At 46.1% G+C, this 27,068-nt stretch overlaps 1 protein-coding gene across 3 annotated transcripts; it reads right to left on the reverse strand.

Annotated features, from left to right (window-relative positions):
• Window positions 1–5,928: 5,928 nt before the first annotated feature.
• LOC135906874 (uncharacterized) lies at window positions 5,929–26,724 on the reverse strand. Of its 3 annotated transcripts, XM_065438502.2 has the most exons (16): window positions 26,436–26,708; window positions 25,701–25,732; window positions 24,906–24,924; window positions 22,558–22,577; window positions 22,453–22,471; window positions 21,622–21,650; window positions 21,063–21,102; window positions 20,466–20,494; window positions 19,953–19,982; window positions 18,790–18,841; window positions 18,641–18,660; window positions 18,497–18,515; window positions 15,299–15,327; window positions 13,405–13,450; window positions 10,602–10,630; window positions 5,938–6,169 (listed from the first exon to the last, which is right to left on the reverse strand). In XM_065438502.2, the coding sequence occupies exons 1-16, from the start codon at window positions 26,497–26,499 to the stop codon at window positions 6,152–6,154; spliced, it is 495 nt and encodes a 164-aa protein (XP_065294574.1). In that variant the 5' UTR covers window positions 26,500–26,708; the 3' UTR covers window positions 5,938–6,151. The 3 variants fall into 3 exon arrangements, with proteins under 3 accessions (XP_065294576.1, XP_065294575.1, XP_065294574.1); XM_065438504.2 differs by lacking the exons at window positions 18,641–18,660; window positions 18,790–18,841 and having other exon boundaries at window positions 5,929–6,169; window positions 26,436–26,724; XM_065438503.2 differs by lacking the exons at window positions 18,497–18,515; window positions 18,641–18,660 and having other exon boundaries at window positions 5,933–6,169; window positions 26,436–26,717.
• Between the last annotated feature and the right edge of the window lie 344 nt (window positions 26,725–27,068).

A 27,068-nucleotide genomic window follows, 5' to 3' on the forward strand; every position in this document is an offset into this window, starting at 1 on the left:
TCCGGAAACAACAACGCGGCTTACTCGTCAATTAGATACAAAACAGCCTTCCCAGGACATTGGCACGCCTACATGGCACAAGAAGACCTTTGACTCATTGGTGAGCCTTCGGGACACTTGAAGCGCGCAGCGAAATCGGTTGTGTGCCTCAGGGGAACATTCACACTATCAGCCGGCGAGAGCCCGCGTCGTAATGAAGCATGGCACATGGCGCGCGCCCACTTGAGATAGAACAGTCGGCCCTCCGATATGGGCGCGTCCTTTGCCAAAAGGCCCTCGCGCCTCCACTTGATCGTGTCAGCAGCTTCGACTACGGTGCCAAGCGCGGCCGCCCATTCGGCCAGGCCGTCGTCTTCGTCAGAAGTGGCATCGCCGTTGCCATCGTGAAAGTGAGCGCGCCGGAAACAGTCGCGGAACTCCGCGATGTTTCGCGCTGTCCTGTTGGACCACACGTCCACTCGTTCGAACAACATCGACCACAGCTCTTTCGCCAGGCGAGCTGCCAGGACTGGCAGGTCCATGAGGTGCGACTCGCGTTCCCAGAAATAGAGTTCCGCGTAGGCGCCGGCGTATACGAAGATCGTCGAACCTTGCCGCGTCACGTCAGGCGACGACGAAGGGCTCTGGGTCTCGCGCAGCTTGCGCGCAGTGCGACGCCGGGTGATTTCGAAGTCGAAAGCGCGCGCGTAAAGCAGGTTCCAGGCGAAAGAAAAAGTCATTCTCGGCGGGGGCTGGTCAGTGGCGCCGGCGACATCGGGCAGCACAAGTGCGATGTCGTTCAGAAAGTTCGCCGCGGAGCTTGCGTCCTTCTGGGTGGCGAACAAATGGCTGGAAGACACCTTCGTCGAAACTGCCTTCCTCACTCGAATAAAGGCGTGCCGTAGGTGCTTGTCAACCGCCGCCCTGCTGACGGCTTGTGCCCGGAATGCTTCCTCCATAGCGGGAACCTTCAGCACCTTGACAGAGCACTCCCGGCGGTCTTTCACCATGTCGTATGTGGTGTAACTTTGCAGCTGAGAGTATAACTCTGTAACGGTATGCTGAATGACGTAAGCGCCACCTAAGGAAACGTCAGATGCTAGACGTCCAAGTGCGTCATCAATCTCGTTCGCTTTCTGGCGCTTCAGCACTCGGACTCTGGGGAATATTGGCCAAATGAGGTCTCTCAACACGGTATTCCATACCGCCACCTCCACGCCTTTGAACGGTGGTGCGCCCGCAATGCTGAATCGTTCCACCCCTCCTGAGCCTTCGTCGTCGTAGTATTGAGGATGCGGTAGCTCGAGCTTTTCGAGTCGAGATAGCGTCTCGTTGACATTGGATCCGTTGCTTAGCATTCTCAAGACCGTAGTCAGGCAGATGTGACACGCGTACATTCTTTCCTGCACCGGTACACCTCGCCACCTCACCGTCAGCTCGGTAACGTCGGGCGCAACGTCCCGTTTACCATCAGTCAGGGACAATGCTACCGGCGCATTGAACCTGAACTCCATGAGGGCCATAAACTGAACGAGGCTCGTGAGACTCTGCAGAGGCGTCTCGGTGCGAGAGAGGTTGGCAGCAGCTAGGACGGCCTTGGCGAACTCCGCCAACGCGTGCTCGGGCCACCAGTCTTGATTGCTGCAACTGCGACCAAGACGCCACAACGTGATCCCGATGGACGTGTTGGCCACGTCCGGTAGCTTTTCAACGAGACCCCACTCGATCTTGAGACTTCGCAGACCAGGTGACATCCGCGACGAAACGACACCGTGAGGACTGTTCACGCATACGAAGTCGTGGAAGTTGAAACAGGGATCGACGCTGGAGTTCAAGTCGTCGAGCAGAAACCTCGCTTCGTCTGTGCAGCAGAAATCGAACAGGCCCACAAATTTCTCGTCTCGCCTGCTGAATATCACTTGAACGACGATTAGTAGGATGACGAGAAAGCCAAACAACACCAAGGCACCAATGATGAAGTTATTGGTGCCCTTCTTGTCAACGTGCGTGTTTTTGCGGCCAAAGGGGTCCTGCGAGTTGGCTGATGGAGCACTCATGCCAGCTGCGTTGGTTGGTCGCACTCTACGAATGGTTCATACCCACTATGGGGAATATTGCCCAAGAATCGGGTGACTGAGAAATTTAAAAGAAAAAAAACGACAAAAGATAAATTGACTAATTGAGATTAATTGATAAATTGAGATAAAGTGACTGTCAATAATTTTTTATACATTACTGTCTTCACAGCAATTCCTCTCACGTGACGGGCGCACGGACAGGTTTCCTCTTTGGGTAGGCATAGAAACGCTTACGCGTTTAAACGTCCGAGGACACCTAAGCACATCTAATGAGTTGTCAACGCGAAAGCATTAATATCCAATTAAACACCGCTGAGCGGCCCTTACATATACTCGCGGACAGCTTTCTGTGGCAATAAAGGGAAAGCTACGGAGGCAAAGCGCGTACAAGTGAGAGCGCTTCTGAAGAGAGTCCCGTGTTTCACCAACGCTAGTTTAAGCTGGGGAAGAGAAAATATGAATACCTTATTAGCAACAGTTAAATAAGATAAAACACACCACTGAATGTAAAAGTTTACTTCTTTTGTGGCTTTTCCCTTCCGCGTCTGGGCAAACGCGAAAGCATCGCACGGGTTAGCTGGGTCGATTCAGCGTCTGTTCCAAGCACGATGGTTCCGAGCAGCCAAAAGTACTGTCACACGCTGGCGGTCTACTTGGCGCCGTAACGTGCGTGCAGCAGCCACGCACCCGTAGCTTTCGCTTCTTTGCCCCAGAACGTTTCCCGCGAGTATAGAGTTAAGAACTCGTGGGCAAACGTGCGCGTTGAGACACTATAGGCGCCTTTTGATTTGATCATTTGGGCGCAGTAAAACGCAGGCGAGAGCTTGCGCGAACAAGAAGCGCGCGGATAACACAGGGTTCCAATAGCGAGGGTAACGCGCATTGGGGCGATGCCTCCTCCCCTCAAGCAGCACCTGGCGCGCTATGGCCCCAGCAGGTGTAGCGTTCAACCCGCTCGGCTCCGTCGAGCCACGTTCATGACGTGGCGTGGAAGCCAATGGGAATTTCCTATCGGGTTGCTGTCCTTAAGGAACCCTTGTGGCGTGAGTTCGGTTTGGTTTGGTTTGCTTTGGCTTGGTTTGGTTTGGTTTGGTTTCGTTTGGTTTGGTGCCCATGGGTATGGCTGAGCCCACTACTGGGGACCAGTTACGAATCGGAGCCCAGCAGGTGAAAAGGAACGAGTACTTAAGCGGGTTTCGTTCAGCATCGGAGAGATCTAAGGGATCTTCTTCGTCGTGTAGGGTGGCGCGCAGCGGCTTGCACATGCCTAGGCACCCGAATTGGCATTAAGAAGGTTCCTCGAAGACCAGCACAGGCCGAGTGACACGTTCCCAGTGCTCCAACTCGGCACCAAAGAGTTTCATTGAAAGGCGGTGCATAACTAGTCCCGCATCTACAGTTGCCCATGTCGGCGTGAAAGAGGTTCGTGGAAGAGCAGCGTATGTGTGCACATTGCCACATTGTTACCAAAGTTGGTCTGACGGGTGGTTTAGAACCCTGTTGCCTCAGCACAGCAGCCCGATGCCTTACCCGTTCTTCCATAAACCACCAGGTGACCCAGGTAAGCGGCAAAAAAAGGCGAGATACGAACAATCATAGATCAATAGCGCCAGGAAAAGTGCGTGAAGTCCCCTAAGAATGCGTTAAAATGAATTAAGTAAGATAAACAGTGATGCCTTTAGCAAGAATATTGTCCTGATTAAAGCTGCACCAGCGTCCCTATGATAATGTCCTTGTTTCGTTTTGTTTCGCTCTCCTTTTATGAGGGCGCATACCAATGTCCTAGCCTGTTTGCGCGTCTTCTTCTCTGTCTTGATTCCTATGCGGATATAGCAGACTTTGGGCAAGGAAGAGGATAATAAAACAACAGACAGACAAAACGAAAAATAGAGATAAAGGCATTAAATCTCAGAACAAAGCCAATCAAAAGAAGTGTACAAAGTGTCGCAAATTACTGGACGCGTTTTCGCTATTCGCTACATGCCTCGGAAGATTAAAATGTTAATTTATAATGCTTTATTTGCGAGCCACCTTCATTATTGCTGCCTTATCTGGGGCACCACATCTGTTACAAATATTAACCGCTTGCTTGTAATACAAAAGAAAATTGTTCGCGTAATTAGTAATATGCCCTTTGACTCCCCATATGAGCCCCTATTTAAAAAACTTCGGCTACTTAAAGCCAGTGATATGTTTAACTACCGCCTTGCTCTTGGATACCTAAATGAAACCAAACAGAACTTAAGCCTTGTTTCATCTCTGGCTAGATTAAAACACAACATCCCATGTTATAACACCAGGTCCCCGGAATACTGGCATGTGCCGCATGTGCGTTCAACCTACGGTAACCAAATGACTTGTTACACTCTCCCCACTCTGCTGAATAATCTCAGATCTGCGTCCATCGATGTACGAAATTGTTCTGGCAGAGACCTGTATAATTTCTATTGCCCCAAGAATTAATTGGGTTTAACCATGTACCTAATGTTTTTCTTAAGAGTTTTGTGTATCTATATATCCATATTGTTTGTTTTTCCTGAGCTGTTTCATGTGTGAAGCGAATTGTTTCAGTGAGATCTATGTACATGCCATTACTCTTTCCTTTCTCCATTTTCGTTGTTCCTCTTTTCCTTTCATTTTCTTCTTTTTTTTTCTCGCTCCTTGCTGTCTGCTGCCTTTTGGACCTTCTGGTTATTAGGACCAGTCAAGTTGCTTCTGTAGCAACTTTTTTCCTAATGCCTTGGCACTTTGTACCACTTGTTTCTATGAATAAAGGTTACAAGGAAATGCGGATTTGAGTAAAGAATGGAAAAACCATGCAAATTAGCCGTGTAGTCTTTTCAGCATGGCATTGAATCAAAGCATCGATTGGCTTGCGTAACACAGCGGCCCGCAAGTTATTATTATTATTATTATTATTATTATTATTATTATTATTATTATTATTATTATTATTATTATTATTATTATTATTATTATTATTATTATTATTATTATTATTATTATTATTGTCGAAGTAGTTGTTTCAGTGGTTTCCTCTTATGTACCGCTTTTGCTTTCCACAGGTATGTATGCATGGTCCAGCACTGATATCTTAGGATTATTCCTGAGCAGGATAATTGATTGATTGATTAATTGATTGATTGATTGATTGATTGATTGATTGATTGATTGATTGATTGATTGATTGATTGATTGATTGATTGATTGATTGATTGATTGATTGATTGATTGATTGATTGATTGATTGATTGATTGATTGATTGATATGCCGCACTTGACAGCCATTTCTTAACTGCACGCCAAGCTGCCCCATACAGCCAGACATTTTGGTTGCGCACAATGTACACAACCAACTAGGGGCGCCGTCTGGTTTTCATTGTGCAAACTTTTCGCAGCAACGCACACATAGACATTCTTGGCGAAAGATACGGCAGACTGCGCACTAGATACGCTGTCGTGCCTCGAGATTTTGGCTCTTATTCTCAAAAACGTTCTTACGCTAAAACTATTCATAAGAGCACATGCCGTTCAGTTGTGATATCGGGCATATTATTAGCGAAGGTAGTAGGCCAAAGGCAACCAGCGCTTATGAATGATGTGTGTACACATTTGGGAATTCGACCACTGCTCTTGATGTGGGCCCGTATCTACAAAAAGCTCTTAGGCTATAGCATTGTTCCTAAGAAAAAAATCCCATCCAATCGTGAAGCGGGTGATAGCATTAGCAAAGGCGGCCAGCTTAAGGCAACTGTCACTTACGAACAAAAGCCTTTGTGAATTCAGTCCGTGCACTTGAGACATGCGGTCTGCGCACCCCAAAAAGGCGATACATTGCTCCGCAAGTTGTCTGAATGTATACCATCGAAATTCGGCATAATATTGCTGATATGTCGGTTAGCTAAGAGCAAGGCAAGTACGCATAGAGTGATGAGGCGGGAATACGTTGAGTGAGTGCCACTGCAGTGTACTAGGCCAGACAATGCAGGCGTGGCACCTCGTTGCTTCGACATGCAGTAATAGAAGCAGTAATGACGCTGCGCATTACTGCTTCCTCGGAGGATGGTATGCAAGGGCTTCTTGCGGATCGCTGGTCAGTCATCCAGGATCCTCTGAAAAGTGAGAAAAAGGAAGAACACCCTATGGGAAAATATAAAGAAAGAGAATATCAAATGAAATTGACGATGTTTCGATTCTCGGGTAGATGCGCCAACTGCCTCTTTGAAATTGCAAGCAGGAGATCAATTCTATATGCTTGCAGTGTTCAGTGAGTGCATAAATGTAGGACTGAGTCTGCAGGAGGTAGCTTAATAATGCCAACACAAGTGCGGTTTTGATGCGAAGCTAGTTATAAGTGAATCAATGAGAAAACGTTAAGCGTACCAATCTCAGGCGGCAGAACTAGGAGAAACAAGGAAATTACAGAGGGAGTCCCCACGTTGCTTGCTTAACACGGTGGTGTTTATTCGAAAAATTGTTTTCCTTGCGGCTTTCATAAGTTGGGCAACAGTTTATCTAATTTCCCGAACATTTCTAACAGAAACTACGCTTTAAGCTAAAGAAAATTTGCTGGGTGACAATCTGACGTCAGTTTCAGTACGCCGACTGGAAATACACCTTGACATTTCTGCCCCACAACTGGTGCATTACCAAAGAACTTGTCGCGGAAACTGCAACAGCTAACGTTGCAGCTGAACTTACAATGCAAGCGCTTTTCATTGCGATAGCAGTTATATGGATGCTCCAGGCGCATTTCAGCCGTCGCCGTCGCCGTCGCCGTGAGGTTTCGTATAAAGTCCAAGCGCGATAATATCGTCGCCGCGTGCCGTATGCTATATATGTGCCAGTGAAAGCGTGCGAGGTTGAGTCTGCGAACGCGGGTCAATCTCGCGTGTGCGAGCGAGGAAGACGGGCCGGAAGCGCGCCCTCTCCTGTCGCGCGCGCGTGGGTGAGGCGAGGGAGTGGGGGTAAAACCCCTTAATCTTCGTAAAGTACTGCCACGTTTTGAAGAATGCCGCCTCCTCCTCGCGCGCTCTGGCCGAGGCCGATGCCGCGTCGCTATTGGCCTAACAGCATCACGTGGGCCCTCGCGCCGTGCATCAGCGCCATTTTTGCTCGAGGAGCGTCTACGGAGTGGCGAGGAGCGCGTGTTGGCGCCGTTGCTACGCTCGAGCAATGTAGGCGGCGGCACGGTCGAGGAGGGAGCGTGAAAGAGAGGAGAGACAAGGAGGAGTGAAGGCGGAGGAGGAGAGTGTCGCTACTTTACGAAGTTTAAGGGGCTTTAAGTGGGGGCGTTCTTCTGCGGCAGCTGCTGCTTGCGGCGCGCCTGCGCGGGCCTCAAAGCGATCTGCAATGCTTGCAAAGTGCGCGTAGTGCCGGCAGCTTCGTATTTGCGCTGTGCTTGCGACGATTCGTTCGCGTTGAAGCGAGAGATGCCCGAAGGTATATTCGCTTGCCTACTGCCGCGATACCTCACTCCAGCATTTTGACAGAGAGTTTCCGCGCTCATCGAGCGACAATGGGTTCATGTTTACCTGTGCGCAAGTGAAACCATGATTGTTAATTTAGTTAAAACACGTTGACGGGCTGGTTGGTTTGAATCCATGATAGAATGTGTAAGCGTGAGCGAACGAGGACGTAAGAAAGAAGCAGACACGCAAAGACAGTGCTGTCTCTGTGTGTTTGTTTCTTTCTGCGTCCTTATTCAGTCGCGCTTACACATAATATGATTGTTAATTTAGTTAGTAAGCGAATGTTTGCAAGTTTATATAACCGATAAAACTACTATACTTACTTAGTATAGCTATCTAATAATTTACTATCGCAATCGGTACTTCGCCTTTGGGGCGGAACTGCAACTTTTTACTTAACTTCTTAGGAGCACTTTATTAACGTTCTTGCACTTACCAAATGTGATCTGTTTCTAAAATTTCTTCTTAATGCTAAAGCCCCGTTGTAGGTCATAACTTCTCACAGTTCAGTTTAAATTGTATGGAGATAGTTGAAGAAGCTGTTTCTTTTTTTTTAGACACTTTGACAGTTGAAGATTCGCACTGTTGCGAGGTATTAACACTGCCGCAAGGTGAAATGCACTCAACCATTTTCATGTATGTAAAATAAAACACAATTCGCCTCTCTTTCCTGATGCATGCATTTCCGTTGCCGTTTTTTTGCTTGCATATAGATATTTTGCCCCATGTGCCCTTGGTATCGTTGCAATGTTACTGGTTCATCACGTAAATGTTATAAGCCTACCCTACCGCTAGATTATATGTGTTACCAATTAAAACTACAGTGACGCCTGGGGCAACACTAACCATTTAGCCTTTAGGGTCAAGGAGTGTCTTCAGCTGTACAGTTAGGGGGTTCATGACAGACCGTTACCCTACCCTATGGTATCTACTCCCCCTTCCCTCATTTACAAAGCTTTAGCTGAGACAAGAGTTCTCGTGGTAGGGCATCTCATTTTTGTGTCTATTGAACCTGTATCCCTTGGGCAAAGGGCATCACTCCGCAAAAGCAAAAAAAGTTCATCATCATCAGCAGCAGCAGCAGCATCAGCCTGGTTACGCCCACTGCAGGGCAAAGGCCTCTCCCATATTTCTCCAACAACCCCGGTCATGCACTAATTGTGGCCACGCCGTCCCTGCAAACTTCTTAATCTCATCCGCCCACCTAACTTTCTGCCGCCCCCTGCTACGCTTCCCTTCCCTTGGGATCCAGTCCGTAACCCTTAATGACCATCGGTTATCTTCCCTCCTCATTACATGTCCTGCCCATGCCCATTTCTTTTTCTTGATTTCAACTAAGATGTCATTAACTCGCGTTTGTTCCCTGACCCAATCTGCTCTTTTCTTATCCCTTAACGTTACACCTATCATTCTTCTTTCCATAGCTCGTTGCGTCGTCCTCCGTTTGAGTAGAACGTTTTTCGTAAGCCTCCAGGTTTCTGCCCCGTAGGTGAGTACTGGTAAGACACAGCTATTATATACTTTTCTCTTGAGGGATAATGGTAACCTGCTGTTCATGATCTGATAATGCCTGCCAAACGCACCCCAGCCCATTCTTATCCTTCTGATTATTTCCGTCTCATGATCCGTATCCGCCGTCACTACCTGCCCCAAGTAGGTGTATTCCCTTACGACTTCCAGTGCCTCGCTGCCTATTGTAAATTGCTGTTCTCTTCCGAGACTGTTAAACATTACTTTAGTTTTCTGCAGATTAATCTTTAGACCCACTCTTCTGCTTTGCCTCTCCAGGTCATTGAGCATGCATTGCAATTGGTCCCCTGAATTACTAAGCAAGGCAATATCATCAGCGAATCGCAAGTTACTAAGGTACTCTCCATTAACTTTTATCCCCAATTCTTCCCAATCCAGGTCTCTGAATACCTCCTGTAAACATGCTGTGAATAGCATTGGAGAGATCGTATCTCCCTGTCTGACGCCTTTCTTTATTGGGATTTTGTTGCTTGCTTTATGGAGGACTACGGTGGCTGTGGAGCCGCTATAGATATCTTTCAGTATTTTTACATACGGCTCGTCTACACCCTGATTCCGCAATGCCTCCATGACTGCTCAGGTTTCGACAGAATCAAACGCTTTCTCGTAATCAATGAAAGCTATATATAAGGGTTGGTTATATTCCGCGCATTTCTCTATCACCTGATTGATAGTGTGAATATGATCTATTGTTGAGTAGCCTTTAGGGAATCCTGCCTGGTCCTTTGCTTGACAGAAGTCTAAGGTGTTCCTGATTCTATTTGCGATTACCTTGGTAAATAGTTTGTAGGCAACGGACAGTAAGCTGATCGGTCTATAATTTTTCAAGTCTTTGGCGTCTCCTTTCTTATGAATTAGGATTATGTTAGCGTTCTTCCAAGATTCCGGTACGCTCGAGGTCATGAGGCATTGCGTATACAGGGTGGCCAGTTTCTCTAGGACAATCTGTCCACCACCCTTCAACAAATCTGCTGTTACCTGATTCTCCCCAGCTGCCTTCCCCCTTTGCATATCTCCCAAGGCTTTCTTTACTTCTTCCAGCGTTACCTTTGGGACTCGAATTCCTCTAGACTATTTTCCCTTCCATTATCATGCAGCGGTGAAGCTGCACGATAATAAAAAGTTGCTTCAACTGAAAGCCTGCAGCACAAAATGAAACTGTTCACAGCAATTTTATATGCTGCTTCGTCTCATGATACCATATACTCACAGTCGCACACCCTCTACGAAGTTTCCAGACCATCGATAAAACGAGAGACTCGTTTCAGGTAGCTTCGTAAATTTCTATCAGCGAAAAGAGAACGTTTAAGTATAGTGAAGTAATGCCCTCTGTTTGTCGTCTTTTGTTATCACAAATTACGATTTGCAAATTACATTGTGACCTACTCCGCGCTTTAAAATATCTGTCTTCGAAAACGAAGGTGTGGCGCCAGTGGTGAACAGCACATTTGGTATTCTTCGGGAAGAAATTTTCTTGGCGGTAGCCGTACATAGAGATTTACAGCAACCGTTAAAAGTTTAGTGAAGGAACATCGGGTCTCACCATGATGCTGTCCATAGCTGCAGCGTAAACTGAAAACGACACGAGTGATTGACAATGAAACTCGTATTTCGCAGGAGTAGGCCAAGGTCATCGGCATGAGATCATACTGCAAACGTACGCGGTGAACTAGGTATTCAATTTACTGTTCTGATTTCCAAAATCAGTAAAATATTGGTTATTTGCGGCAAAAAGAAGCAATACGCAAACGTCTTCAAATGACAACCTCGGCATAGTTCCAGGCAAGTGAACCTCTGGTGGTGCAATCGTCTGTACTCTTCCCGCCGTGTCACTTTGGGCAAATTTTAGTTTGCTTAAGTAAATGCTTTCACTTTACAACGTAACGAAAAAAAAGAATTCACCGATGATTAGGATATACTTGTTAATGCGAATTTGGAGAGCAGCAGTTTAGGCGTCTTGCATTTGCGAAATATCGTGGCAAAGAATTTGACTCTGAAGGACAGGGTGCTCTCGGTGGCGGCGCTGAGCCTCTGCTCGGGCAGCTCGTTTAGCAGCAGCGGCAGACGAAGCATTTCCACCGATCGCGTCGCTCATTGTTCGCATTGAGCGCATTCTCTAGCGGTGGCGGCGCATGCCAAGTATAGCGCATGCCAGGTATAGCGCATGCCCAGTGGGTCCGAAGCCCACGCTTCGTTTCCCCGCTTTCCGCATGCCTGGTCGTCCCGCCACTCCGCTTTCCCCGCCACCCTTTTCTCCATACCCTCCTCCCCGCTTTCCGCCTCCTTACATACGTAAAGAGCGGGCACTCGAGCCATTTCGCGGCCGATCAAGTAAGGGTCTGACTACCCGCCAGGCGGCGTAGCGATTTGCACTTCCACTTTGCCTCAAAGGTAGACATCTTGTCATAAGTCTATGGAGTTATGTCCACGCATCCCGTTTCTATAGAGACGTCGACGCTACGCTGGTCATGTGCCGCTGGTTACGCCCACACCACCGCGCTTTTCCACGCGCCGCCTCGCTCGTGCGGTAAGGTGTTTTCTTTTCCCTGCAGATATAATTTCGCTGCCTCTTGTGTTAAGAACATTGTTGGCAAGACTTTTGTTTGCACGTTTAGCATAGCATCTGATCCGTGGCACCCGTTTACCATGCTTAACGCATCTTTTCCGAACGATTATTTGCATTACTTCCAGCACGTCATTTTCCAGAAGTCACTCGCAAGACCTTTGGTTTATAGAACAGTACTTGTTATATGTTGCTCACCAGTGCCATCACAGAAACGTGTCATTTGGCGCGGCCCGAGCAGTGTAATGCTTATTTGGGTTCGTTTTGTGAAGGTCGTTTACCTCAGTGCACGCTGCATGCACCTAGCCCGGTGCCCAAGTTCCACTTGATGTGTCGCTTTGCATTGCTTGCAAGAGCTGGCCGACACTGCAGTTCTTTTTGCCTTCACTCTCTCTCCCTACAATTATACGGATTGACATACAATGAAGCCAGAGAGAGCACGCAGGGAAAGGTAATTGTTTTGTTTAATTTTAAAGTAGAAGCTCTTGGGTTGAGGGAAAATGATAGGGGACGAAAAGTTAGCTCGCCGCAAACAGGGGTCGAGCCCGCATTCTTCACATTACGCATGCAGTGGCTTACCAATTAAGCTACCACGGTGCCATCTCTCCAGCCGCTTGGCTATTTCTGCGTCTATGCAGGGTAAATCGAGGGAGTATTATATATAAATTTTTTGATCGCTTTTTGATGTCTCAGACAGTAGCCCATTTTCCTGTGATGTCATTATATAATTTTTTTAAAAATTATGGGGTTTAACGTGCCAAAACCACTTTCTGTTTATGAGGCACGCCGTAGTGGAAGACTCGCGAAATTTCGACCACATCGGGGTTTTTTAACGTGCACCTAAATCTAAGTACACGGGTGCTTTCGCATTTCGCCCTCATCGAAATGCGGCCGCCGCGGCTGGGATTTGATCCCGCGACCTCGTGCTCAGCAGACACACACCATAGCCACTGAGCTTCCACGACGGGTCATTATTTAATAACCAACAACAACAGTTTGATTTGGCCCACCGACTTAACCGGGTACACGTAAATGCTGACTAATTGGACCGACCATTTGCAGCAAGCAACGAATACCCTGACATTTGTGTCGGTGAGCCTTAACTTCTGGCCCATGCGCAAGCCACCCCTGAAATATCGGTCCCCCAGCAAAAAAATTCACGTCAACGCTGTCATTCCGTGCCATCTCATCCGTACTAAGGACTAGGGAGGTTAAGAAAAAGTGTTGGATTGGAATTCTGATTAAGAAATTTCGAGACACATGATAGAATCGGCTGTGCCATGAAGAAAGGTAACCAAATACGCCGGGGCATGCATTTTTCCTATGTGAGGCTCAAGTAGGCCGCTACTATCTATCCCGATGATTGTTTCGGAATGCATAAGCATATAGAAAAAGCGATTGTGAACGCATTCTGCATCAGCCATGTGGCTGTGAAGCAACTCGATGGATGTGTACATAGCTACGTGGCTGTGAAGCAAAACGTGTTCTGAAGCAACTATAGTTACTTCACAACACGTGAGGTACTCGTGACGGCTGTTTTGTGTAGCGTTTACAGTATGTATACTGTGTAATATGTGTAACGTCATAAATATGTCCCTCTGTTAGTCGTTGTGGAATGATACACGTGAAATGTATGCCAGTTCGTAAGACCTGTATAAGCAAAGTAACAAATAATGATGTCTGTACAAGGTGTACCCTATTTCAATGCTCATCGTGTACGATTCACGTACTACCGCTTTATACCGCCAGGAAGCTAAAAGCGATTTAATTCGCCTTCACGCACCTTTGTCAAAAGTGTCCACCACGGCGCTTGGCGCAACGCGCTGGACCTGCAGATATCCAAGAGAAAAGTGGCATCAAGACTCTGGGAATGGCAAGCTTATACATGCTTGTGGCATGCCTGTGTTACATCTAGGTCCGACGCTTAGCCACTACTGTTTCAAATACGTCTTTGAAGAAGTGTTGAAGAGGTGATTATCTCGATTGCATCATTACTTTGAGGCAAATTCATGCTATTGTTTATTTGGTTCTTCGAGAATTCTGAAGACCAAGACCACCTGCTTACCTCAGCTGATAGAGAGACTGTGCGGTCAGGCAGCAGTTCCTGGTTTTACTCCAAAAAAAGAATTTCTCTAGGACGAGACATTTAATGCGAAGCATTCTTTGCGACCTTTAGGCATTTTGAATCTATCTATCTATCTATCTATCTATCTATCTATCTATCTATCTATCTATCTATCTATCTATCTATCTATCTATCTATCTATCTATCTATCTATCTATCTATCTATCTATCTATCTATCTATCTATCTATCTATCTATCTATCTATCTATCTATCTATCTATCTATCTATCTATCTATCTATCTATCTATCTATCTATCTATCGACGGTGGTCGCCTCCGCAGGAACGGCGATTCCGAAGCAAGTTTCTCGCCCTGTGCAGGTCAACCGGCTCCCGGCGTTCGCAGAGAAGCTCTCGGAAGACCGCAGCTTCGTGGATAAATGCGTCAACTCGGACATAGCATTCCTCAGAGGTTTGCTTGAGCAGTTCGAGAGTGGCATACTACTGGGGTACATTACAGGCGTGGAGGAACGTGAACGGTCTTCGCAATTATTGAGCAGCTAGGGAAGTCGTTCTTTCTCACCCCCAGCATGTCCGAACTGCAAAATGAGCGCCTGCTCGAAGTCATCGAGTAAGTGAGAGAGCCTGCCGAGGTGCGCCGCCGCCGCAGGGTCGATGCCATAGCCAGACATAGCCAACGAAGCATAATGCTTCGCATAACTTCGATTCCAACAGTAAGTGGGATCTGCCCAATTTTTTTAGAACAAGGAATACTATTGTTTTCTGGTAATTAAAACGTCCTGCTGCAATCAATTCGATGGCATCGTTTTTATGCATTCGCTCGTGATTGAATGGGATAGGGATTGCATAATGATAGCCTGCACACTCTTATCGGGTACCAACCACTGCGGTGGTGAATGTGAAGTTGGAATGCTGCCTTGGCACAAATATTGCACCTACCATAGAACTCTTGGCACGAAATTATCAACTGAATTTCCATAGTTTCACGTCCAGACAAGCTGCGCAGTCATCTTTTATTGTGCACGATGCAATTAAAACGCAGTGCCGGGATTCAAAAACGACTCACACGTAAGAGCATTTCCTCATTGGTTGGGGAGCGAATGCCCAGCAGTCGCCGTATAAGCCGACGGTATAACTAAATAACAATTGCAGCGCTGACCTATCGTAGAGGCCACCCACGTAAGAGGAGGTTTGTGAACCCTGTACCGAAGCGATAATTCCCATCTCTTTGCATATTAGCAAGTCGCCCTACGCATCCACTCCTTCTCATCATGATTCATCACTACACTATCACTCCCCTCCTATCTTCCCTAGGATAGAGTGGCGCACTAGAGTGCACCAGTTCAGGTGGAAGTCTCTGCCTTTCCTGAAAACAAAACATCGATATATCTGTCGCCCCACGACATTGCTTCCTTTCTTAACATTATCAGGTGCTATCAGGCGCTGTCATGTCTATAAAAAATGAAGGCCACCTCGCTATGGCACTGCAGGGAAAAAGCAAGTTATCAATTTTCCGTTTACGGTATGGTCACTTGGAAATCATATTAAACGATTGCAGTGAGAAAGACATTTATGAAGCGTGGTTGCTTACCCTGAGTTGAGCAAGTGTGCTTAAGTAGTCTGGGAAACAAAAAGGATAATAATATATAAGTAGAAATCGCACACACTTTTCCGGTATTCCAATGAGAATATATATATATATATATATATATATATATATATATATATATATATATATATATGTGTGTGTGTGTGTGTGTGTGTGTGTGTGTGTCTGTGTGTCTGTGTGTGTGTGTGTGTGTGTGTGTGTGTGTGTGTGTGTGTGTGTGTGTGTGTGTGTGTGTGTGTGTGTGTGTGTGTGTGTGTGTGTGTGTGTGTGTGTGTGTGTGTGTGTGTGTGTGTTTACAGAAAAAGAGGAACCATTTCAGAGCTGGAATATTTTTAAATTAGGAGCGCGCTTAACCCTGCAATGCCCGATGCATCATATCATATACGCTACGCTGAATATGATGCCTCAAAATGCTGATTGAAGTGAGGGAAACCTAATCCAACGCTCATAGTAGAGCTTTTAATATGCTGGAGTGAAGTTTCAGCTACGGACAGTGCACCAGATCTTTGGCTATGTAATTAATTAGTACATTCATTAAGTTATAACCGAACATTTCTTTTTCTACTAATGCTCTCTCCTTGGCCAGAAATAAATGCCGACAATTTGTTCCAATTTTTCTTCTTGTGGAACTGTGTTAGGATAGCAATGGCTCAAACCCCGTAAACAAGGAAAAGGCTCGGCACCTATTCTCCGTGGTTTATCGCAAACTTCTGAGGAACGTCTTCAACGTTTACTGGCAAGAGGGCTGCGAGTGTGTCTTGGGGTTCCGCAGGTTCCCTCGAGCTCTTTAGTAATTGCAGAAGCTCGTCACCCACCATTTCCAGTCGTATGAACGGTTGAAACATGCCGACATATTTCTCGCATCTTAACCCAACACGAGAATCAACCATTAAACCTCGCGCTTACCGAAAGAAACAAAATCAAAATTCACGATGTTGTTCGAGAACATAAAGCATTATTACCAAGATTTGAGTTACGCAAAGTGGATGTTTGTTACCCTCCTTGGATGTTAACATGTCCTAAAATAGAATTATCGGTTGACGGGATTATATCTAAGAGAGATATGTTCATAGTAGCCGCACAACAACTGGCACTCTTCCAAATGTACTCCTTATATCCCCAGTATATACACGTTTATACAGATGGTTCGTGTCATAAAAATTCCTCGACTTCAGCATTCATCATTCCACATTTAGCGCTAGAGCAAACATTCAAACTGCCCCGAGAGACATCTTCCACCGTGGCAGAACTGTTCGCAATCCTGTGTGCTTTGCGTTTCATAACATCAGAAAAACATTCGCAAAAATGGGTTATCTTTAGCGATTCGCAAGCCGCTCTCACATTACTACAGAGCAATAAGAAAAATTCTTTAAACACTTTGATAATATATGAGATACTCAAAGAACTTACAAAAGCAAGCGCAATAAACCACGTAACTGCATTCCAGTGGATACCTGGGCACTGCAATATTCCTGGTAATACTGCAGCGGACGCAGCTGCGAATTGGGCGCACAATAACGCGGAGACAACCAATCTTCCTCTATTGCGTAGTGAAGTCCGTCTGCTCCTGAGACAGATTTCTTGTCGCCTCAGCAAAACTACCTGGTTTGATCAGCAAACAAAAAACGCGGAGTTATACTTTATAGACCCATGTATAAAGTTATCGATGCCGGAAAATCTAATGCTATCTTCGGCTGGTCGTTTCTGAGCACTCTGGTGCGCTCTCGCGAGCGGCGTTGTCTTCGGCTGGTTGAAAGAGGGTGCGCGCCCTGCGTTCGGCTGGTTCTTCTCGATTGCTCTCCTCCATCTTGGAGAGCTCTGAGGCGCTCCGTGCCCTGTCGTCGGAGCAGTCATCGAGACTGAAACGTCATGTTGGCGACGGCCCACCACAACCTTGGCAACCTAGGCCACTGCCTGCTGGCGTCTCGACGAACGCTCGTCCCGCCGGCACGTCCGCCGGTTTTTCCGTCAGCGCCGGGAGCTTTGGATAGGCGAATCATCGGATGTTGGCAGTAGTCACGTGGTTTCGCATCGGCAATTTCCTCCTCCGAGAGCGAGTCGCACGTTCGGCTTGCGCGCTTGTCCTCTACCTTTGAGCTCGGGAAACGCCCGACCTACCCGACTCTGCTTCGGGGCGTACAGGCGACCAGTCGAAGATACCATAAGAGACAACAGAAAATTTGAAACATTGGTACACCGCCTGCGTCTGGGTACTGCATTCACAAAACACTTCTTGTACAGAATAAAACGTGTCTCTAATCCGCAGTGTTCTTGTGGCCATCCAGACGAAGATGTAAATCATCTTCTTGTCGAGTGCATGAAATATGATCCACAAAGAAGGATACTGCAAGCAAATTTGTTGATGTTAGACAGAAGACCATTCACCCTAAGAAAGATACTTGGCCCATGGCCAACTGCGGGCCTTCAAGAAAGAGCGCTTCTTGCTCTGAAAAAGTTTTTAGAGGACACCAACAATTTGGGAAAATACTAGGTATCAGATGATCCGAATACGCTAACTGAGTAACACAAACGTTGTTTGTGGTCCATAATTGGTTTATGTGGTGATCGCAACTTTTACGCAATATGTATAATTCTGTTCTGTACTTGCAGTGCATTACATGTGTTGTGTGTTTTGGCTGTTCAAGATATCTGACTTTATATATGCGCACGTGGACTGAAATAATGCACAGAGCTTTGCGACTCATGTACTGTTGGACTGTATATATTTTATTCATCCAGTGTTGTACTGAGTTCCATATTTCATGTCGCTATTCTGCCCTTTATGCAAACTTGTTTCCTTTGCCAAGTGACAAGGAGTAGCCGGTGCCACCAAAAGGCGCCAACCTCTCCTAATATTCATTTCAATAAAAAAAGAAAAAAGGTAAAATTATATTTTCTCGTATAGCGAAATTATTTTCTCACCTATTCAAATTACAATACGAACTATCATGCCTGTAGGTTGTGTGTAAGTCAGACTTTGCGCATTTTCTCTGGCATATTACTTTCAGAAATTCAACTAGTTCAGTAACGCCTGTGCGCCACGCTGAGGGCCTGCGTGGCAATGGTTCGGGATGATATTTTCTGACGGACAACGCCGCCGACGCAGGACGCCGACACCGGATTTTCTTCGAGACGGGGCCCTTAACGTTATCGTGTTAAAATGTGTTAACCTTTACTCACCAAGCAGCTTTCGGTTGACCTTCAGGGCGAAAAAAAAACAGTGTGGAGCAAGATAATAGTGGGAAGTATTAGTGCGAGGTTTTTAGGGTCCGAAGACAAACAAGCTTTGTTACTTTTAGTTAGAAAGCACGAAATGTCGCTTACGTCGTCAACACTATATTTCGCTGGAAAAGCAGAAAACACACGTTCTCGACTTCAGAAATGTCAATTGCGTCTTGTTTGTGCAATGCAAAGTGAAGTGCGGAGTACGGAGCTCGGAGTGAAGGCGAACACAATAGTGAAGCTATACTCACTTCTCACGGGAAGGCTGTAGATTGGAAAGAGGGCACTACTACGGCGTACGCCCTATCGTAAAGTGAGAAACGATGAGTTAATAATGCATGATCGCATATCATAGCGGATAGACAAGGAATCTAGAGAAGAAAAAAAAACACTCAGAACTAGCGGATGAAGTTGGTGCCTTAGGTTGATCTGTACCTAATAATAAGAGAAAGCAAGTGCGTGAGGTTGGCTGATGTGGCTCGAAGGCGATGTTAAAGGTGCAGTGTGTGCGCGACTGCACTAGTGAGTGAGAGAAAGCGTGAATCCACGCTTCCGCCCCGCCACCACGACGACACAGTGGGACTCAGTGAGAACGTGAGTGTTTGGGCCACCGTACCAATGAATGAGCTAATAATGAAGTTAATAAGTGTACGTCAGCGAGCACGTGAGAGCGCGAATCATTGTAACAATCAGCGAGCGAGCGAGCACGTGACTTGGTAGATTGTGTGTGTGGATGAGCCATATGCGCGTATCAGTGAGAGAGACAGGATAGTGTGATCGTGCCCACAAGCGCTTGAGCGGTTGAGCGAGCAACCGTGACTGTCAGCGAGTGACAGAGTTTGCACGATTAGCGTACTCATAGACAACAACGAGCACGTGGCGCTCTGAATGACAAACTGCCGTTTTCAAGTTACGCTTCGAGAAGGACAATAGACGTCTGAACAAACGAGCGAGCTTCTGTTTTTGTTCGAGGTGAATGCCCTAATGACGCTTGGTTAAGTTAGGCGCCGATAGCTTGACTAAGAGCTCCTCTGTGTACGAGAAGCTGTCATGTAGCTAGCGAGTGAATTAGAAATAGCCAAGGGCAGTAAGTTACATACATAGTGTCGGTGTAGACCAGTTGGTGATTCATGGTTTTAGGAAGTTACCGCAAGCAAAGCACGAGACTTGAAGAAAGGGACAACACGAACCACTTCATGTTGTCCCTTCAAGTCTCTTGTTTTGCTTGCGGTTTTGCTTGCGGTTTTGCTTGCGGTTCAAGCTGGAATTTATGAATGTGTGCGTAAGTAAAGCAAATTAATCACTCAGTGAAAGTGTTAAAAGTTTTGTTATAGCGTAGTACATAAACCTGACACAAGTGCTATAAGTATACCATGTCGTAGTGTCTATATCCTGATTATGTATAAAACGTTACCTTGATGACGTACTTTGATCGCAGAAACCCCTGAAAACAAACGAAGCAGCCAATTAACCTGTATTCAATGGGCGTATGTCGGGGACCGTATGCTGTGAGCATGCAAAGTTATTCGGCACACAGCTGTTGCGATGTGGTTGTGATGTTCGTAGCCACCTTGCATTGAATCCTTGCCGCCATTAGTTGAACGCTCCTCCTCAGCTTCAATGACCAATGGTTGTAGGTTAATTAATTATAAAATAATTAAGTGATTACGTAGTTGCGAAATTAATCTTTAAGAAGCATGTTTCCGTCATGCTGTGCGTTGGCCTATAGTTTGTCACTGGCGACTACTTCACTTTGGCTTATGAGTGGTCCACTAGGCCAAATCAGATAACGGATGCTCTTACGTGAGTACGCGTAACAGTTTCAATAAAACTATGCCATATAGTTAATACGCTGGCCTTAAGTTATTCTGAGACATGGCAGCACATAACTGTGCGCGAGACAGCACGGCACCAAACACGTACTTACTTCAAGGGTCTTTGCCATGGTGATAAAGCCTTGGTGACGTGGAATGTGAAAGATAACGGGGAAAAAAAGAACCAGATATGTTATACGCATTCAAAATGACGTGGTTAGCCAAGTGTCCGACGACGTTTAATGAATCGTACTATGTATGTATGTATGTATGTATGTATGTATGTATGTATGTATGTATGTATGTACGTATGTATGTATGTATGTATGTATGTATGTATGTATGTATGTATGTATGTATGTATGTATGTATGTATGTATGTATGTATGTATGTACAACTTCAAGGCCAAGGTATCTATGGTTGCCGCAATTCTGTAATTGAGAAGTTGATGAACTTATTGAAAAACTGTTCATTGTCGACGTTATGGCCGGAGACCGAACTTTCTCAAGACTGAAAACAAATTCCACAGAGTTCGTTTTTACACCAGTTTACACAGCTTAAGAAAGAAGAAAGAGAAAATGGAAAGAAGGAAAGTGTATGTGTGAAAGAGAGAGAGAGCACAGGCAAGGATTTATGCCTGTGATGTTCAGTAGCTGTTGGATGCTAATGCAAAACGAGGTCAAAAGAATACAACGGTGTATACACTCACGATTGATCAGCTTCTTGAAGAGGTCCTCCGATATAGAAGACTGCGTGACAAGAATTTTTTTTTTAATAAGTTAAGGGGCTTTAAGTGCCAAAACTACGATAACGCCATAGCGGGGGAATGCGGATTAATTTGGACCATCCGGTGTTACCCCCCTTTGACGTTCACCTAAAGCTAAACACCCGAGCGTTTCTGCGTTTCACCCCCCCCCCCCCTCCCTATTGAAATGCGCCCGCCCCGGCCGGGATCCAACGCGCAACTTCGAGTTCAGCAGGGTAACGCCAGAGCCACTACTATTGCGCAGCGGATGTCACGATAATAACGAAATTAGTCGCTGGTGCTGAATAAATTTCAGCGTTGAAGATTCGTGTAGCAAGATGCGCTCAGCTTAGCACTGACCGTATGTGTTGTATTTAAAGACTGTCTTCCCGCCTTTACTTGATGCATGAAAGTGTAATCTATTTTCTAATGCCCTCCTGTATAGCTAAGGACATTAGTTTGTTCAATTATTGGATTGTTTGAGTTGGAAAAGCCTTAGAAAACAAGCGTCTCTGGTGCTTACCTCGTACTGGTCTGTAAATCTGTAGAATCCTGAGGGAGAAAAAAGTGCTGGCATGGTATGCTTGTCTGCATACATTCTTATTATGTTGTTCTCGCATCGAGTAATTTCCCAAACTACCACTATGATTTCCAAGGCAATAACTGCAACAATCTATACCAATCTGTTACAATATGCATTAATATAGAAGATAGGATGTTATTATAAATGATACCTCAAGCAAATTAATTGGACAATTTCGCCTCTTTGTATTGAATAACAGGCCAATGACACTAAGCTGGTCAAACGTCTAATCTCATACATCTAAAAAGAAGTTCACTCGAGATTGTGAGTTAAATTATATTCTGAATACGTGGCACGACGTAGTGCGGGACTCCTGAATAATCAATTAGACCATCCGGATTTTTTTTTAAACGAGCAACCTAAACCTGTGTAGACGAGCGTTATTTCAGTTCACCCCTATCGAAATACGGCCGCCATGGTAGGAATCGAACCCGCTACCTCGAGCTAAGCTGCACAATGCCATAGCCACTGAGTTGCCGTGGGGCGTAAATATAATTTCTGTTAAGCACGCGTTTACTAAATGACATGCATTATCACCAAATAAGTAACAAGTATGCACTCTGTGTTTTCTATTATGTGGTATGTATCACCTGATTAAAAACTCATACAAAGTTTATTCCCTGCGCTAATGCCACAGCACTCTCACATGGAATTCGTGTGTAACCTTAGCAAGCGTGGATGCGGAGGTAAACATGAGTTCATTTGTAATTGAACTTGTTTTATTACAAGGCCATTACAAACGCGAAACCATAATATTGCCGGTATACTTACGATATAGCTTGGTATACACCTGCCATATTAATCAGAAAGGGCAATCAGCAGTGACACCGTGACATGATGTGAAGCTCGCCACTGGACAGGTATTCATGCACTCACCTCATGGAAAAGCTTTTCGGCTAATGGAGGAATGAGATAAGCACGTCAGAACCAGCACAACAATGCAATACAATAAGGTCAACCAACATAGAGCACACTGGTTGAAGCGACGGCAGTTGGCTTGAGTGCGATCAGAAACGAACACCACGACTACAGAAGGCCAACACAAACCAGAGCCGGTTAGCGATAATTGCCCATTATTAATAAATGCCGTCCTATTTTATGCTAACGCTCGCTTAGATGTTGGCATAAATAGCTTCATTATTTAATTACCAGCACATTTCGTTGCACGCAACATTTCTCACATGATTTCTCCCTGTGCGTCAAGTTCTCACTTTCGAAAATATGCCTACGAGGGAAACGCCTGAGGCAGCAGCTGTGACGACTCTAGCAGTGTGGTCATCGCACCTGTATAGGGCTCGACGACTTACTCAATCATTGGAAGTCGTACGTATGCTGCAGTCATTGAGACGCTGCGGAGACGCGAATGCCTTCCCCGCCAGGCCTGCGTCCTGACCATTCGTGTTGTGCTGTTCTCGCCAGCGCCTACTTCGCCGTAGTCGAAGCAGTGGCACCGACCAACGTGTTCGTAATTGCATTCAACTTCCAAGTTCCTCCGTCACTTGTAAAGCCCATTGTACGACGAAAAACACTCTATAAGCACCACAATTGGCTGCTAAATTTTAAAGTTGGATGTTGCCTCCAACATAAAGACGTACCATTACACTATTCCAGAAGGTTGCATCAAGCACGCCTTCTAGCAGGCATAAATTTACCACTGTGCACTTGGACGATACTTGGATTATCAGTACGTCAAGAGTTGGAAGAGTTCGTCTGTTGCTGCCGATGAATGAAACGTATGACTCGTGCTTGCTTCCAAAGAATTAATTTGCTTCCAGTTACTTCAAAGTCGAGACTGTATTCCGCGTGAGGCCACCTACTAAAGCTGATGGAAGCATGTTATGCCTACTATTAAGTTAGGTACATGTAACGACACCCAGCATACCCTTAAATGTAAATAATTGATATGTTCATGATTCGGCGTGCTTTATGTGCTGCTTCAGAGTAACAGGTCTCACAAGAGAGGCACTTTAGCGACAACGGCTCGGACGAAGAGCCCTTTGTACAATAAGATTTATACTTACATCGCCAGGATCCAACATGCCTAAGCTCATTAACGGCATAAGCTCAGTTTAGGTATACCACGAAGACCCGTATATGAGAGCGCAGAACAATTGGTCAGTTATTGCACATAGCCAGAGAAGCACGATCAAGATGTACACGGGTACTGCCAGCAAACATAAGGAACGTGCTTTCAAATCACGTGTGCTTGTGTAGTTTGCGTTAAAAAAGCACGGGTTTTGGAACAGTCTACCATTGTTTCACATCGTTCCACTCCCACTTTTTATTTGTGCGTGTACTCATGGTCCGAGTCAAACGTTGTATTTAAATTCAAGAATCACGCGCTTCCTTGTCCCCTCTCGTCCAGTCACACAATTTCCTAATCCAGTTCGGAAAGGCCTGCGAGACCGATGAAGTATCATAACACAGCGAGACATTAGTAGCAAGAGCACTCTTTTGGATCTTGTTTATATTCTGTCCCAGTGTAAGAGCTATGCTGGCTGATATAAACACCCCGATTATTTCAGGGAAAAGCAGCCCTCTGACTATGGTGAGCGATTACACCCTTACTTAGCAATCTGGACTCAGTCTAGTTAACCTCCCTCCACTTCCTTCTTCCGTTCTCTCTCTCTCTACACACTCACTTCATGGCAGACTACTACAATATGCTGACTCATGACCCACCCTCGAAACAAGGCTATTAGTGTACTGCGGAGTACGTCGTTACCTGTACCACCGACCACCGTACGTCGGCAGGATCCACCGTCTTTCACAAGCGGCGCTTTATACAGAGAAAAAGAAGACCATCTCTATGCGCTGGACTTCCCCTCGATCATAAATAGACAAGCGGGTTGTCTATCTTCGCTTTCTCTCTATAGAACTCTTCTCACTCATGCTCACTCATAAGCGGCGATGTAACTTTCGCACATGCTGTGCGACCGTTGTTAATTTTCCAAAAGCCCGATGGCAATAATTATTGAGCACTAAAAATAAGATATTAGCGAAATAAAATATTACGGTATGAAATCTACTCCTGTACACTTCTCACATTCAAAAGAAAAAAAGAAATGACGTGCCATGAAAGAGCAACAGCTTCACGTATGCTATCTCCGCATGTGATTCCCTACGTATACGCGTACATTGGCATCCCCACGTAAAATAGGACTTGTTAACGGAGCACGCACGTGAACGATAAGCACGAAATGTATATGAATGGAATTACTTACGTAGTGTCCGCTTTATTGTCTGTTTAACGAGGAAAACAGAAGGAGGGAGGTAGAGAGGGTCTTTCGTAGCTTTCCATGTACAGCATGGGCTCGTTTTAGTGAAGCGAGATATGAATGCGAAATTAGCTGTTGTTAGTAATAAGACAAACATCGAAATGTAAGTGCATGCTTCCCTATCAATCACTGTCAAATGGTGTATTCCTGGCTGGCGATGGTGACATCGGCACTACGGCGTTTGAGCCAATAGTCAAAAGAAGGCAGAAAGGATTTATTTAGAAAGCATGATCACTGAAAAGTGATTCTTTGAGCATTTCGCCATCGATCTTTCTGGCCTATACGATGGACTCCTCCATCTTCAGTGGTTTGCTGCTTATTCATTGATAACTGTGCCATTTCTCACAACTTTGGAATCAATATAGAACAAGAAATGTAGCAGACAGAACAATAGCTTACGTACGAACACTATAAGGCGTGCGAATCAATTTTGCCCCAAGAGCAGGGAAATTCCCCAAACCAATCGTTTCTCGTCTTTTCCGGCTCACAAATCCCGAATGCAACGTATTTTAGTCCTGCGCTTAAAAGCGACCTCAGCGCTGACGTTGTGCACTTAAAGCTTCCCAAAGCATCGAAATGAACTATATAAGATAGGGTCCGCTGCCGCCCCCCCCCCCCAACCATCTGTATACACAATCCCCCTCTAAACCAAGTTAGCTCGAATATTTTGTTTGGAAGAGGCCTTCGCTAAATGCTAGTTGTAAGCATCGTAACCAAACAAAAAGATCTTGGATTACTCACGGTTACATTGCAGACGTAGCACGACAGAATGACTGCAAGAGTTCGGAAAAAACAAGCAGACAAACAAAAAGTTTCAGGTAGTTTGTACGTGCCAGGAAGGCTGCAGTGGATTAACGGACCACGTGACACGCATTTCGCATGCAACCAATGCTGCGTGCAAAATGTTCCTTTAGCGCTTTGAGCACGTTCCGCGATTTCAGTAACTGGACCAAAGTTCATAAATATGCAGAGGACACTCGCTATTATTTTCCTCTTCTCTCTCTCTCTTCTTTCGCGTTCGTCTGGTTCAGCTCTGAACCTGCCCTAACGCGGTCATTTGCTAGTTATCCTGCAACGAAGTACGCCGCAGAATAACTGAATTTGACAAAAGCGCCCGGCTTCGCGTTCCGGATGACTAACCTCTCACGAAAACAAGGTTCGCGCTCGACGGGCCGTAGAATCCGCCGCGTTCCGGTGACCGTCCATTAACGTCCAATAACCGTTGGACATGTTCGAGCGCACAATGAAAACAGTAACGAAGGAAGCTTTAAAAGAAGCAAAACGAAAACGAGGTACGAAATCGAGGCTGCTCAGAAAGTCAGGGAGCAGCAGCCCTGGTCGCCGCTCGCCCAACGTGTGTCGCACGCTGCTCGACGAACGCGTCGCACGACTGAACGCACGCACCCGCACGTCGCACTGATTAAACAAAGGCGCGCGGGAGCTATAGCACAAAACGAAAGACTTCACGTCGCTCACCAAAACAGATTCCGACAACCCTGGGCACCCGCCGGACGACAACGCACGGTCCGCTGATTCGCATGTCGAACCAAAGCGCGCGCGCGTGGTGTACGCCGACGCGCTATTACCGCTAAGCGCCGAATGTCTACCAAGAACGCCAGGCCCTACGGGGACCTCTTCCTCAGGAGGGCTGTTTCCCAGCCTCTTTCACCCCTCTCTCTCACTCTCTTTCCTACTGGCCTCATTCGCTTGTTGGCTTAATCGACTGAGCTGCCGGTCAGTCTGCGCAACTCAAACACGCTGCAGCTGCCCCTCTGCCGGAGAGAAAGCAAACACAAGCACGCGAAAGCCGGTGCCCTGCACGCCGCCGGCGCGTATGCTAATTCACGACGACGCGGCGCATCACGATCCCACGAGCCTTCAGCCACGAGTGACTGGCCGAACTGACTGACGTAGGAAAAGAAAGCTGCGTATATACGCGTAGCTAACATGTGTTGCCGGTATAACACACCTAGCAATGATCGGTCGGGCGAAAGGCTTGTAAGATGGCCGTCCGTGTGACAGTTCCGAAGAGGCGTTTTGCTCGGCAGCTATTATGCGGAAAGCGCGATCAACCACTTTTATAGATTTTGTAGCTGTGCATACGGAGAA

The sequence above is a fragment of the Dermacentor albipictus genome, chromosome 5 (assembly GCF_038994185.2).
Source record: "Dermacentor albipictus isolate Rhodes 1998 colony chromosome 5, USDA_Dalb.pri_finalv2, whole genome shotgun sequence".
NCBI classification, from domain to species: domain Eukaryota; kingdom Metazoa; phylum Arthropoda; class Arachnida; order Ixodida; family Ixodidae; genus Dermacentor; species Dermacentor albipictus.